This window comes from Ichthyophthirius multifiliis (assembly GCF_000220395.1).
Source record: "Ichthyophthirius multifiliis unplaced genomic scaffold scaff_1120509250869, whole genome shotgun sequence".
NCBI lineage: Eukaryota > Ciliophora > Oligohymenophorea > Hymenostomatida > Ichthyophthirius > Ichthyophthirius multifiliis.
This window is the reverse complement of record NW_004086421.1, coordinates 1,765-15,914: the sequence shown is the minus strand read 5'-3', so window position 1 is coordinate 15,914 and position 14,150 is coordinate 1,765. Positions and strand designations below refer to the sequence as shown.

The 14,150-nt window shown below is 19.6% G+C and overlaps 5 protein-coding genes across 5 annotated transcripts in view, besides 22 other annotated features; all 5 read left to right on the top strand. All coding sequences in view use genetic code 6, as the record gives it.

Moving 5' to 3' along the window:
- Positions 1-295, top strand: part of IMG5_104690 (leishmanolysin family protein, putative) — a gene marked incomplete at both ends in the record, with an annotated part of 1,412 nt that extends 1,117 nt beyond the window's left edge. The window contains one exon of the mRNA XM_004035111.1: positions 1-295. This exon is cut by the window's left edge and continues 362 nt beyond it. Within this exon, the coding sequence (XP_004035159.1) occupies positions 1-295 (295 nt within the window).
- A 334-nt stretch (positions 296-629) lies between these two features.
- On the top strand, positions 630-2,100 carry IMG5_104680 (hypothetical protein; the record flags this gene model as incomplete). The annotated part of the gene is made up of 5 exons (XM_004035110.1): positions 630-840; positions 1,131-1,241; positions 1,359-1,664; positions 1,942-1,957; positions 2,055-2,100. 5 exons carry the CDS (start codon positions 630-632, stop codon positions 2,098-2,100), a joined length of 690 nt encoding a protein of 229 aa, XP_004035158.1.
- Positions 2,101-2,165: 65 nt separating this feature from the next.
- Positions 2,166-2,296: a microsatellite.
- Positions 2,268-2,309: a microsatellite.
- Positions 2,310-4,113: 1,804 nt separating this feature from the next.
- Positions 4,114-4,226: a microsatellite.
- Positions 4,139-4,205: a microsatellite.
- Positions 4,227-4,337: 111 nt separating the features above from the next.
- Positions 4,338-4,413: a microsatellite.
- Positions 4,361-4,414: a microsatellite.
- Positions 4,415-4,914: 500 nt separating this feature from the next.
- IMG5_104670 (hypothetical protein) lies at positions 4,915-7,123 on the top strand (the record flags this gene model as incomplete). Its single annotated transcript, XM_004035109.1, has 3 exons — positions 4,915-5,325; positions 5,389-6,828; positions 7,013-7,123. 3 exons carry the CDS (start codon positions 4,915-4,917, stop codon positions 7,121-7,123), a joined length of 1,962 nt encoding a protein of 653 aa, XP_004035157.1.
- Positions 6,550-6,585: a microsatellite.
- A 122-nt stretch (positions 7,124-7,245) lies between the features above and the next one.
- On the top strand, positions 7,246-8,823 carry IMG5_104660 (hypothetical protein; the record flags this gene model as incomplete). Its single annotated transcript, XM_004035108.1, has 1 exon — positions 7,246-8,823. The coding sequence occupies one exon, from the start codon at positions 7,246-7,248 to the stop codon at positions 8,821-8,823; it is 1,578 nt and encodes a 525-aa protein (XP_004035156.1).
- A 4-nt stretch (positions 8,824-8,827) lies between these two features.
- Positions 8,828-8,863: a microsatellite.
- A 58-nt stretch (positions 8,864-8,921) lies between these two features.
- Positions 8,922-8,968: a microsatellite.
- Positions 8,969-9,111: 143 nt separating this feature from the next.
- Positions 9,112-9,180: a microsatellite.
- Positions 9,181-10,118: 938 nt separating this feature from the next.
- Positions 10,119-10,144: a microsatellite.
- A 324-nt stretch (positions 10,145-10,468) lies between these two features.
- Positions 10,469-10,533: a microsatellite.
- A 736-nt stretch (positions 10,534-11,269) lies between these two features.
- Positions 11,270-11,317: a microsatellite.
- A 1,092-nt stretch (positions 11,318-12,409) lies between these two features.
- Positions 12,410-12,445: a microsatellite.
- A 56-nt stretch (positions 12,446-12,501) lies between these two features.
- Positions 12,502-12,533: a microsatellite.
- Positions 12,534-12,612: 79 nt separating this feature from the next.
- Positions 12,613-12,653: a microsatellite.
- A 21-nt stretch (positions 12,654-12,674) lies between these two features.
- Positions 12,675-12,707: a microsatellite.
- Positions 12,675-12,712: a microsatellite.
- A 77-nt stretch (positions 12,713-12,789) lies between these two features.
- Positions 12,790-12,850: a microsatellite.
- Positions 12,792-12,866: a microsatellite.
- Positions 12,850-12,912: a microsatellite.
- Positions 12,913-13,012: 100 nt separating this feature from the next.
- Positions 13,013-13,840, top strand: IMG5_104650 (hypothetical protein; the record flags this gene model as incomplete). The annotated part of the gene is made up of 3 exons (XM_004035107.1): positions 13,013-13,112; positions 13,287-13,444; positions 13,500-13,840. The coding sequence occupies 3 exons, from the start codon at positions 13,013-13,015 to the stop codon at positions 13,668-13,670; spliced, it is 429 nt and encodes a 142-aa protein (XP_004035155.1). The 3' UTR covers positions 13,671-13,840.
- Positions 13,841-13,851: 11 nt separating this feature from the next.
- Positions 13,852-13,893: a microsatellite.
- Between the last annotated feature and the right edge of the window lie 257 nt (positions 13,894-14,150).

Below are 14,150 nucleotides of genomic sequence, written 5' to 3'. Positions count from 1 at the left end.
TTTTTCTGAGATTAATTAAACAGTTGTATGTAGATAAGGGGAATAAAATATAAAAAAGGATGTCAATCCAAGTGGCCAATAAGCTAAAGGTTAAATCACATGTCCTTAAGATTTCGATAGATTCTGTAATTATACTTCTATATGTCCAAATTTCTGTTCCGAAAAAGGAGTTTGTGTAAACGGTCAATGTATCTGCTAAGCCGGATTCGGAGGAGTTGATTGTTCTATTTAATGCTCCGGGTAGTTGATAATGAAACCTGTGTAGAAGGCTCATGTCCTTAAGGCAAATTTTTGAATCCAGATAATACTTGTAAACCAGATTGTCCTTTAGGTTTATTTGGAAGGGCTGAAAAATGTAGACCATGTGATGTCAATTGTTCTAGATGTACAGGACCTTCAGCTAATGAGTGTACTAGATGTTAGTTTATGACATTATTATAAAAAAAATAGTGTATTGATAAATGTAATGAGAAATAAGGATATTTTTATAATTAAACTTTAGGTATTTGTGAATATCTTTGGTCAAATAAATGTTAAGGAAATTGCAAAATTTGTTAAAAAAATAATTAGCATCATTGTGTTACTTGTAAAATAGGTTTTTTTTATTATAATATGTAGTGTTTAAGTTAATGTCCTTTTGGATATTTCGCAAATTAAGAACTTAAGCTTGTGAGAAGCTTTCCTAAGGATGTCTTTAATAAGATAATCCTAACACCTGTTCTCAATGTGATACTAATAATGGATTTAGATTAACTTTAGAAAAGAAATGCACTTTGTGTTAATTACCTTGTTCCTTGTGTAATCCTAATAAATTAACTTAATGTTTTGTTTGTGAGGAAAGTAAATTAGTAAGTATTAAAGATATTTGCGTAAATGAATGCACTTTTGCAGCTACTATTCTGACAGTAGAAAAAAATGTTTAGAATGTACTCAAAATTGTTAAAAATGCAATTATATTGGTTGTAATGAATGTTAAAATGGTTATTATCTATATTATTAAAGTAAATCTTGTTTATAATGCGTTATTAAATATCCTTATTGTCAATCCTGTGATTATCATTAATGTAATATATGTATGAATGGATATTAATTAAATTAAAATAAAAAATAATGTATATAAATAACTTCAGGAGAATTAACTGATGAAATTATTGAAACATAATGTCCTCAATAATGTGAGAGATGTTCTTAACCTGGAGAATGCTTAGAATGTAAAACCGGATATTATTAAGATTAAGCAAGTAAATAATGTGTTAAATGCAGAAATAAATTCAGTAATTGTTATAAATGTACTGAAACTAGTTGTATTAATTGCATTTAAGGATTTTAATAAGATTAATTTTAATAATAATGCTTAGAAATCCATAATATTGATGAAACTACTGAAATAGAATGCCCTAATGAATGTAAAAAATGTTCTAAATCTAAAATATGCTTAGAATGTTAAGATGGTTTTTATGATTATTCGTTTGATAATCCAACTATTTAAACTATATAATGTCTTAGTTGTACTATTAAATTCAGTAAATGTAGTTCTTGTACACCAAGTATTTGCTTAAAATGTTTTCCTGGATATGAATATTATGATTACGAAGAAAAATGCATTGAAGTTAATAAAGATGCTACTGATTGCAATCAAGGATGTACTTTATGTGGCTATAATAGTATGTGCTTAAAATGTATGAATGGTTTTTATTAAGATTTTATATATATATAAAATCTTAAATATAAAATTTGTTATGAATGCAGTAGTAAATTGAGTAATTGTATAACATGTGATTCGATTTAATGTACTAAATGTAATACCGGATATAATTTAAATATTTCTTTAAAATAATGCGAAATAATCCCGCCTTCTAGATTTTTAAATTATGTTTAAGGCGATGATTAATGATACTTTTTCGTTTTATTATTTATTAAATTTATATATATTAATATTAGTGATGATTTTGAAAAAGTAAATAAATTTATTTTTTTACAATATATATAATTATAAATATTTACATTTTTATTCAATTATAAAATATAATTTATTTAATATTTTTATATAATAGTTATTACGAGTATTATGTAAATGATATCTTAACTTATAAAAAATGATAATAATTATAAATTATAAAAAAAAATTATATTGTTTTTTTGTAAAATTAATAAATTTATTTTCAAAAAAAAATTATTATAATCTAATTTATATATATGAAAATAAAATAAAAATAAAATAAATTAATTTATATTATTATATATTTAATATATAAATAATAAAATAAAATTATTAAAATAAATTATATAATTATAAAAGAATTTATATATTTTATTATAATTTTTCAATTAAATTCTTAGAAAAACAATAAGATCAAGAACAAAAAGGAAAAATAAAATAAAAATATATCCTTAGATGATATGATTATATTGTAAATTAATTTTCAACTTTTATATTGCATAATCGATACTATATGTTTTTTATCAGGAATAATTGAATATTATTTGTCATAATATAATTGTATGATTGAATATATATAGATAATAAAATTAATCGAAATAAAAAAATATAAGAAGTAAATCATTTAAATGTAGATATAAAAGAAACCTTAATATATTATAGTATTGAAAATAATCTAATGGGAATTATATTAATAAGAAATAATATATAAAGTTCTGCATATTGAAAATATTTATATTTTCTTAATAATAATATTACTTTAAGTTTTTAATCTTTTAATTCAGAATAAATTATTTTGTATTGAATAATATATGATATAGTATAAAGATTTATACATATTACACTATTTTATTAATAATTATGTTTTTAAATATAATCATAATAATAAATCGATTTATGCAATTAATTATTTAAATGATAAAAATACAAAAAAATAAAATAAAAGAGTAAATTATAAAAAAAAAAATTAATGTATTTTATTTAATTATTTATATATTTATATTTAAAGTAATCAATTTTATTCATAATTAGCATTTTCTAAAAATTCATAGTTTATAATTGCATACCAAAGAATATCATTATCATTAAACTTATTATTTATACATACATTAACCCAATTATTAATTATATAATATTTTAAAGTTTCATAGCACGAAATAGTAACCATTCCCCTTTCTCTTGCAAAATTGGTTATTAAATGTCCACTACTATCATGGAATCCAAATTTAAATAGGGCTTCATCTTATTTTCTAATATTTTTTAAATGTCTTTTAATTTATAAAATTAATAATTATTTAATTAAATAATTAAATGGCAAAAAATCAAATTCTAAATGAATTTTTTTATATTCAGCATGCTTATCCTTATCAATAAATTAAAACATCGTATTATAAACCCATATTGGTGTATTTAATATTATTTATATCAACTTAGATACTATGTATGTGCCCGATATATATTCCATACTTAAAAATTAACAAATTTTATGCAAAGTTTCTAGTTTCATCTTCTTATAATCTAATCCGTCAGCCTCAAAAGTTGAATAATTTTTAAAAAAATGCTATTTGTATAAATTATCTTCCAAAAAATCTTAGGGATTAGCTCCACATTTTTTCATAAAATGATTTTTGAGTATATTATCTAAATACTCATGTGACAATCTCTATTTCTCTTCTAAATTCTCAATTTATTAATCATATTTATAATCAAAAGTATACTCAGAAGGAATCGAATTGGGGAAAAAAACTAAATAAAAAGGCAGTAAAAATTCCGAAAAAGGTACTATTATAAAAAAGGAGAAAGGAATAAATTTCAACAAATCAATTTTTACTTAAGAACTTTTCCTTAATTCAAATCCTGTGTAATGTTCTTTTTTTTTTTTTAGCATTAATTTAAATAACCATTTTGAGTCATAATATGTATCTTTTGAACCTTGTTTAATTAATAATAAAAATTCTTTTAAAAAAACTTTGAATTTAGATAGATTCTTTTTTTATTGATGAAATTCAGTAGTTGATATAATATTATATTGGATTTTTTTTTGAAAGTTAATTTGCTTTAAAAATTAAAAGTGTTTTAATTATGATAACATTTTAAGTATTATTTTTTGATTTTGTTTTTATTTAATTTTTTCTAATTAATTTTCTTGTCTTATATATGATTATTAAAATAATTATATGTATTTATATAAAATATAAGTATATAATAAATATATATATATATATATATATATATATATATATATATATTTATAAAATATATATATTTAAATACAATATTATATTTACTGTATTATTTAAACTTAAATTTTTTTCATGTTTTTGAATAACTTAAAAAAAAATAATACATTTTATTTTTAATTTTTGAACTAATAAAAATGAATATAAGAATTAGGTTTTAAAAATACAATATATATACTTTTATATATATTAAAAAATATATATATATTTATACAAAAATAAATATATATATATATATTATTTTATAAATATTTTTATATGTACATATATATTTATATAATTTTTTTGAATGTTTTAAGCCGTTTTTTATATAATTTTTATTTTTTGAATAAAAACATGTATTTTTTTTTTTTTTAATATTATATATTTATTTTCTCTATCTATTAATTCAATTTTTTTTTATATTTTGCATTATTCTTTAAATATATACAATTTTATATAAAGATATGATTTAGAAAAAAAATAAAATGAAACAATAATAATGTTTAATTTTAATATTATTTATTTCATTTAAATTTTTTCTTATATTCTTTGCCCTTTATTTTTCATTAAAAAATGTTATATCAATAATTTATTATAATATATTTTAAAAAACTCTATCTATTCTTAAATATAATGTATAATTCTTTATAATAATTTAATTAAAGATTTTTTTATTTATGTATTATTATTTATTAATTTAAAATAGAAAATATTTTAATTAATATCTTTTTTAAAATAAAAACTGTTAAAATAATGTAGTTTGAATTTTCGATAGATCGTGGAGGAACATTTACAGACATATACTGTAATATATACAACGATTAAATATATCAAAAAAATCTGGTAAAAAAAGTCTTATCAGAAAATAATACATATGGAGATGGTCCAAATGAAGGCATCCGTTAAATATTATAAGAAAACTTAAACATAGAAATTTCTTTAAATGATAAAATTCCATCCTAAAACATAAAAGAAATTCGCATAGGTACAACAGTTGCCACTAACGCTTTATTACAAAGAAAAGGGGCTCGGACAGCCTTGATAGTAACGAAAGGTTTCTAAGACATATTAAGAATAGGCAATTAATCTCGTCCGAATATATTTGATTTAAGAATTTAGAGATATCCATAAATATATGAAAAAGTAATAGAAATAGACGAGAGAGTAATTATTTTAGGGAAAAAAGATAAAAATTAATAATAAAATAATAATATAATATAATCAAAGACTTCTTAGGATGAATATATATAGATTATAAAGGAAATAAATATAGAGGAAGTTCGTGAAAAACTCCAGGAATTAAAAAATTAAGGAATTCAGTCTATTTCGGTTGTTTTTTGTCATTCTCCTACTTTTTATTAACATGAACTTTTAGTTGAAAAAATCGCCTTAGAAATGAATTTTTTTAAATAAATTTCACTCTCGCATAAAGTATTGCCTTTAATAAAAATGCTTCCAAGAGCATATACAACTACTTTAGATGCTTATTTAAATCCAATTATTGTTGAATATATGAATAATTTTATAAATGCTTTTGATGAAAATTTCAAAAAAGTTCCTCTTTCTTTTATGTAATCGGATGGCGGTTTATGCTAATTTAATCATTTTACTGGTTCTAAATCTCTATTATCTGGGCCTGCGGGTGGGGTAGTCGGTTTTGTGAATACTTCGAGATTTCTAATAGACAAAAATGACCATTTTAAAGGCATTATAGGCTTTGATATGGGTGGTACATCAACTGATGTATCCCGATATTCTAAAAAAGAAGGATTTGAACATATATATGATAGCTAAATAGCAGGAGTAATGATCCAGACAGCCCATTTAGATATAAATACAGTAGCAGCAGGTGGTGGATCAAGACTTTTTATCAAAAATGGAGCTTTTTTGGTAGGTCCGGAATCTTCAGGAGCCAATCCAGGGCCTGTTTGCTATGGGAAAGGGGGTTTTTTGTCAATTAGTGATGCTAATGTGGTTTTAGGGAGACTTTAAAGGGATTTTTTTCCAAAGATTTTCGGAGAAAAATAAGACTAAGGTCTTTTTATTGAAGACACTTTTAAAAAATTCGAAGAATTGAAAAATGAGAATTTCGAAGTTTGTAATAATATGAGCATTTACGAAATTGCAAATGGATTTATTTAAGTTGCAAATGAAAGTATGTGCAGACCTATAAGGAATTTGAGTTAATAGAAAGGCTGTGAACCTAAAGGAGAGGTTTTAGCGGTTTTCGGGGGTGCAGGGGGATAACATGCGTGTCTTATAGCGGATAATTTAGGTATTTAGTAAATATTTATACATAAGTTTGCAGGTATCTTGTCCGCTTTTGGAATATAGGAGGCTGATTAAGTCGAAGATAGGTCCGAGAGCGTCAATATGGAGTTTTTGAGGTAGGTTTTGGTGGAAAAATAGGTTTTAGTGGAAAAAATGAAGGATTTGAGGAAAAAAAATGAAGAGAAGTTCTAAAAAGATGGGCTTTTGGCTAATGATGGGGTTTTTTTTAATGAGGAATTTTTAGGGATGAGATATGATGGAACAGACACAGTTTTGTAAATTAGATTCGAAGAAAGTATAGTTTGGTAGGAGCTTAAAGATATCTATGAGAAGAAATATAAGCAAGAGTTCGGGTTTTTATTGCAAAAAAGATGCATTATTATAGATTTAGTCAGAGTGAGGACTATTTATTAAAAAAAGCAATAATAATAATATAAAGAATAAATGGAAGATTCTGATATTTTTTCTGAATATAAATAACCTCCTTAAGAAAACAAAATATAATACAGAGAAGTTTATTTTTTTAATAATAATGAAAAACAGGTCTATAAATAAAAAACTCCTATATATATAATGAAAGATTTATAACCTTCCACTAAACTAGAAGGTCCTTCCTTAATTATAAATGAGACTTCAACAATTTTAATAGAGCCTTTTTGGAGTTGCATAATAACACGAAAAGGTAATTTGAGTATAAAAAAAAATCTTTTTTAAATAAATAATAATTAAAAACACACACAAGTAATACCTTCTAAACCTGATCCGGTTTAATTATCTGTTTTTTCAAATAGATTTATGAATATAGCAGAATAAATGGGACGTGTATTATAAAAAACTGCTATTTCTACTAATATTAAAGAAAGATTGGACTTTTCATGTGCTTTGTTTTCAAATATAGGGGATTTAGTGGCCAATGCACCACATTTACCTGTACATTTAGGCTCTATGGGTGAATCTGTGAAGTATTAAATATAAAATAACCCAAATTGGAAAGGTCAAGAGGTCATAATGACAAATCATACAAACTTTGGAGGCTCTCATTTGCCTGATATTACTGTCATAACACCTGTTTTTACCGAATAGAGTCTCCAACCAGCTTTTTTTGTAGCTTCAAGAGGCCATCATGCTGATGTAGGTGGTATTACGCCTGGAAGTATGCCTCCTTTTTCTAAAAAACTAACTGATGAAGGTCTCGCAGTAAAAACAATGAAGATAGTTGACTAGGAAGGAATTTTCAAAGAAACTGAAATCCGAACTTTATTGTAAGAAAATAACTGTAGACTCATAGAAGACAATATATCGGATTTAAAAGCCCAAATATCTGCAAATAATAAAGGGAAATGCTTACTTTTAGACTTAATAAATGAATACTCATTAGCTTATGTATAAAAATACATGATTTTTATATAGGAATATGCAGAAACTTGTGTAAAAAACATGCTTAAAAAAAGTCTTTTGCCCGAAAAAGTTCAAGAAATAGAATATATGGACGATGGTACCCCTATATGTCTAGAAATGACTATAGATAAAAAGACCGGGAAAGCCCATTTTGATTTTTCAAATACTGGCTTAGAGGTATTTTCGAATACAAATACACCATATTCAGTTTGTATTTCGGCTATTATTTATTGCCTTAGAAGCCTTGTGGATGAAGAAATTCCATTAAATTAGGGATGTTTGAAAGGTATTTCTATATATATTCCAAAAAACTCGATTTTAAACCCGTCAGAAGATGCAGCGTGCGTAGGGGGGAATGTGTTAACTTCTTAGAGAATCACAGATTTGATTTTGAAGGCTTTTAAGGCTTAGGCGGCATCTTATGGATGTATGAATAATTTTACTTTTGGAAACGAAAAAATGTCTTATTATGAGACTATAGGTGGCGGAGCGGGAGCCGGAAACGGGTGGAATGGATAAGATGCGGTTTAATGTCATATGACGAATACTAGAATTACTGATATAGAGATTTTAGAGAGGAGATATCCGGTTATTCTTTGGAAATTTTAAGTAAGAGAAGATAGTGGAGGTTAAGGGAAGTTTAAAGGGGGGTGTGGAATTGTGAGAGAGTTTTAATTTTTAGAAAATAATATTGTTTGTAGTATTTTGAGTGAAAGGAGAGTTTTTGCACCATTCGGGTTAGAAGGGGGAGGAGAGGGGAAAAAAGGATTGAATTTGTATATTTAGAATGATAGAAAAATAGTTAATTTAGGAGGAAAAAATACTGTAGTAGTTTAAAAAGGAGATAGGATTATTATTATGACACCAGGAGGGGGTGGATTTGGGAAAAATTAAGAAGGGGAAAATCAGGAAAAATAAGGGTTTTAAAAAATAATGATAGATAAAGAGTTTGGAAGTTTGCTTAATTATTAGAGACTATAGGAAAGTGCATGATTTTATTTATATACTATATATGATTTGTATACATATATATAAAGAGTTATTAAATTATGTATTTTTAAAAAATTTCAATTTTTATAATTAAATATAAAATATTATTTATTTATATTAATACTAATATTATTTGCTTATATTATTTTTATAATATAATTTATTATTATTATGCGTATAAAAATAGAATTTTCATAATCATAATCATATTTTAAATTAATTTAATTATAATTTAATAAAAAAATATTAAATCATTTCTATTTTTTATATAAAAATAAAAAGTTAAATATTTAAAAATATTAATTTATAAAAATAAAAATAAAAATTAAATGTTATAATAAAAAAAATAAAAATAATTAAAATAACAATTTTTTTTTTTTTTTTCGATATATATTTATTTAAGATTTCATAATAAATATAATTTTTATTTTCATAAATTCTATAATAATATATATATAAATTTTTAATATCCTTCGTTTTATTTATAAATATATATAATAAAAAAGATGATGTCTTTTTCATAAAATAAATTCATCTAAGTCCTAAACTTTTCTTGTTTCTTCTAAAAAATATTAAAATAAATTTGAATTAACAACATCTTTTCTTTTACAAATATTATTAAAATAAGCTTGCAATTAATTTTTTCTTTTCAAAATAAATTCCTAATTTTTATTTTAAAACCATTTTCTTTCCGGAAAACCTTTTAAATTTTGAAATTTTTTAATCAATTTTAAATGCAATTACCTTAAAAGTGAATATCTAGTTTAAAATTACCATTATTAATGTATATTAGCTAAATTATTACATTTAAAAACTGTAATATTGTAAACTACAACCTATTCTTTTGTGTTTTTATGGTCCTCTATGTCATCTTCGGTAATAATTTCATGTTAATTAAATTCAAAATATATAAAATTAGAATTATCAAATTAAGTTTGCAAGCATTATTTTTTACACAAAGTAAATTTGTGTATTTTTTCTTATTATAAATAAGAAGAAGGGAAATAAAAAGTATTTTTTGTTTAATTTTTCAAACGAACTTTTTCATTTAGAAAATGTATTATTGATGAAAAATAGTTTTCTTGGATTTAATTTGTAGTTATAGGCTCATCGTCAGTAGAAATTTAGGATTTTATTTTTTGGGCTTACGTGGACTCTTATTTAGATTCTATAAAAGGGTCAGAAATTAATATATTATCCATTAGGAATGTGTGAATTTTATTTGGCAATGATTTGAATAGTAAGAGATTTTTGTAAAGTTATTCAGTTCTAAAAACCTTTTAATTATATTGGTTTTTTTTTTTTTTTAAGTTTTTTTTTTAAGCTTTATTTTGTTTTTAAATATATTTATTTATTATTAATAATTTTTTTTTTTTTCATAAGTAATTAAAGTCATTTGTTTTAAATAAATATATTATATTATATTTTTAAATATGTTTTTTCTTTATAATTAACAAAAATAATATTTTTTTTTTACTTATATTATAATAATATTTATTAATAGAATTTATATTAATAATAGAGAAAAAAGAAGTTATAAATTAAACTTTTTAAAGAAAAATAATGTTTAATGAGATTATAAATTTAAATAAATATTTCTTAAAAAAACAATAGCAAATGAGATTTATTATAAAATACTATACTAAATATATAAAATAATTATAATAACATTAATAATAATATAAAATTTAATATAAAAAATTATTAATAATAAATTAAAAGGTATATGTTTTTTAAAAACTATTATTTTGCAAAACAACATCAATAAATATATGCTTTCGAATTAAAATTTAAAACATTTGTATTTGCTTATTTAATAAATTGTAAATTTTTATTATATAAAAAACTTAAATTGTTTATAATTTTAATAATAATTATAAATTTTTTTTATTAATATAAAATATAAAAGTAAATTATTTTAAAAAATTTATAATAAACTTTTTAATTATTTGAAATCTAAATATTTTATATTTATATTTATTTTAATCAAGTAATATAAAAAATGTCCTAAAAACATATAATATATATACAAATTATTTAACTTAATTAATAAAAAATCGAAAATTTAATTAATAAAATAAAAAAAATATCATATATGTTTTTTTTGATATTAAATAATTAAATTTAATATTTATATATGTGTTTGTTTTTCGTTTAAATGTTAAATTTTAATAATAATTTTTAAAAATAATATATTATAAAATAAATTACATCTATATAAATATATATATATATAACATATTTATAAAATAATAAAAATGTAAATTGTAAAAAAATAGAAATATTATATAATTAACTAAAAATATTAAAAAAAAATAAACATAAATAATAATAATTTGTGTTACTTATATTTATTGATATAATTTAAAATAAAAAATATAAAATAGGAAGGAAATAATAATAAAAAAATTATAATATAAACAGATAATCAATTTAAATGAAAATATTAATAATTTAAATTAATTATAATATATATAAATTATAATATTAATATTAAACAATAAGTATAAAATAATATTATACTATTATTTAAACATAATCATATTTATAAATTATTTACTAAAACCTTAATTCAAATTAAACAAATATTAAATTTCACATATTTTGATTTATCAAAAAAAGTGTACGATTAATTTTAATTAAATAATTCAATTTTATGTTAACTAAAAAACTCCAGATTTTAATAAGAATATCAGAAAACTATATGTATTTTGAACAATTAAAGTTACTTAAGTAATAAATTTTGACTCTTAATGTGTTATAACAGAAAATATTTACAAACAACTAGTTAATTTAAAAAATAAATATAAGTTTATATATATATATATATTATTATAGATAATTGAATATATATTTAAAATAAAATTAAAAGATTTACTATATTATCTTGTAATCAATTTAGTTAATTAAGAACATTGGTACTAATTTTTTTTAAAAAAATACTATATTTAGGATATAATTTACTGTATTTTCAAAAATTAATGTAAATTGACTTAATAATCATAAAATTTTTAAGGTAAAAAATATACATATATAATTTAGATATATATATTTTTAATTTATTTATAATTTTCTGGAAAGAAAGTTTAGTAATATTTTATATAATATTAAAAATTGAATAAATAAATAAATAATTTTATTAGAACTTTATAAAATTTTTAGTTAATAAATATGTAAAATTACAATTATATTATAGTATAGTTAATTACAAAAAAAATGGCTAACAAAAAATCGAAACTTAGAATGATTAAAAATTACTTATTATTAAAATAAATATATATTTTATTTATATATATTAATTTTATGATAAATAATAATTTTTTTTTTTATATATATTAAATATTATTAAGATAATTAATTTTGCTTAAGTTTTTTATACATTTTTATTTTTGTATTATTATATAATCTTTTTTTACTGATTTATATTTTAATATATCTTATTTTTTTTTATATGTATCAATTATATAAATCTATAATTGATAAAGAAGGAGATAATATAATATATTTTTACAAATTTTATTTTATTTTTTATCTATGATTGCAAAAGGTATAATTAAATTTAATATTATTATCATTCATTATTAAAAAAATTTATATATTTTAGATATTTAATAATTTAGATATTAATTTAAATACAAAAATATTAATATATTTTAGCAAATAATATAATAAAATATTTATTATTTTTAAATACTACTATTTTAAAATACTACAAATAAATATTATTATTAAAAAATATTTTATTATACAGAATTCAAATTATATACAAAGTTTCTTTTTTTATAAATATATTTTATAAAAAAGAATAAAATTTATTAAAATAGTAATAAAATAATGTAAATGAATAAATAATAAAAATTATATAATATTTAAAATTATATAAATTTTTAAATAAAACAATTTTTAAGAAAATTATTTTAATGTATATTTGAAATAATTCCATTATGAAAAAAAAAAGAAAATAAAGAGAAAAAAAAAAGAATATATATAATATAATAAAAAAAAAATAGAAAAATAAAATAAAATAAAATATATATATATATATATATATATATATATATATATATATATATATATATAATATTTATATATTTTTTTAATTTATATATATTATAAATACACATATAATATTTTTTAATAAAATAAAATAATATATATATATATTTTTTTTTAAATATATAAGATAAGAATAATGGGTGGTTTATTATATAATGCAATAAAAAAAAAAGGATAAGATAAACTAAAAACAAGTGCCTAAAATCTCTGGGCACTTGAAGCTGTTGACATTGATGGTAATCTTAGAAAATTAAGTGAATTTTCACATAATAAAGCTGCAATTGTTGTAAATGTAGCATGTAAATGAGGATTGACTTCTGACCATTATTTATAGTTAGTGCAATTGTATAAGAAATATAAGTAAAAATAATAATATATTCATATAAATATTAATTAAAATAGAAATTAAGGATTTACTATTCTAGCATTTCCCGCTAACTAATTTATGAGTCAAGAACCTTGGGATCCTCCATAAATTAAAGATTTTGTAATAACTAAATTCGGAGTAGATTTTCCATTATTTGGAAAAGTGGATGTAAATGGAGAAAATTCTCATGAAGTTTATAAAGTAATATATATTTATAATAATATATATACTAAATTAATTTTTTTTATAACTATAGTATTTAAGAAATAATAGTTGTTTATATGATCCTGCAACAGAAAAAGCTAAAAACATTCCTTGGAATTTCGGAAAGTTTTTAATAAATAAAGAAGGAAAAGTTCATAGGTTTTATACTCCTAAAGAAATGCCTAATGAAATGATTCCTGAAATAGAAAAATTATTATAATGAAAAAAAAAAATTATAAATATATATAGAGATAAATAAAGAATATTTACGAAAGCAAATTATATAAAATGATTGTATATTCAAAAAAAAAAAAATGAATTTACATGAAAAATATATTTAATTTTGTTTTATCTAAATTCTTTATTGTTTTATTTATAATATAATATTCATTTATATTGTCTTGTAAAAAAATATAAATATATATAAATAGATATAAATAAATATATTATTATTATATTATTAATCTATTTAAATAATAATATATATATTTTTTTATTATTATTAGATTTTGGTTTTTTTAATTTATTTTTATGATAATTTTAATTATTTTTAAAGTTTCTAAAGTATAATAATTTTTTTAGTTTCTAAAAAGCAATTTTTCCTATATAAAAACAATAATTTTATTATTATAATATATTTAATAACATAAATATACAATATTTTTACATATTATTTATAATTGTTATTTAATTAATTATTAAA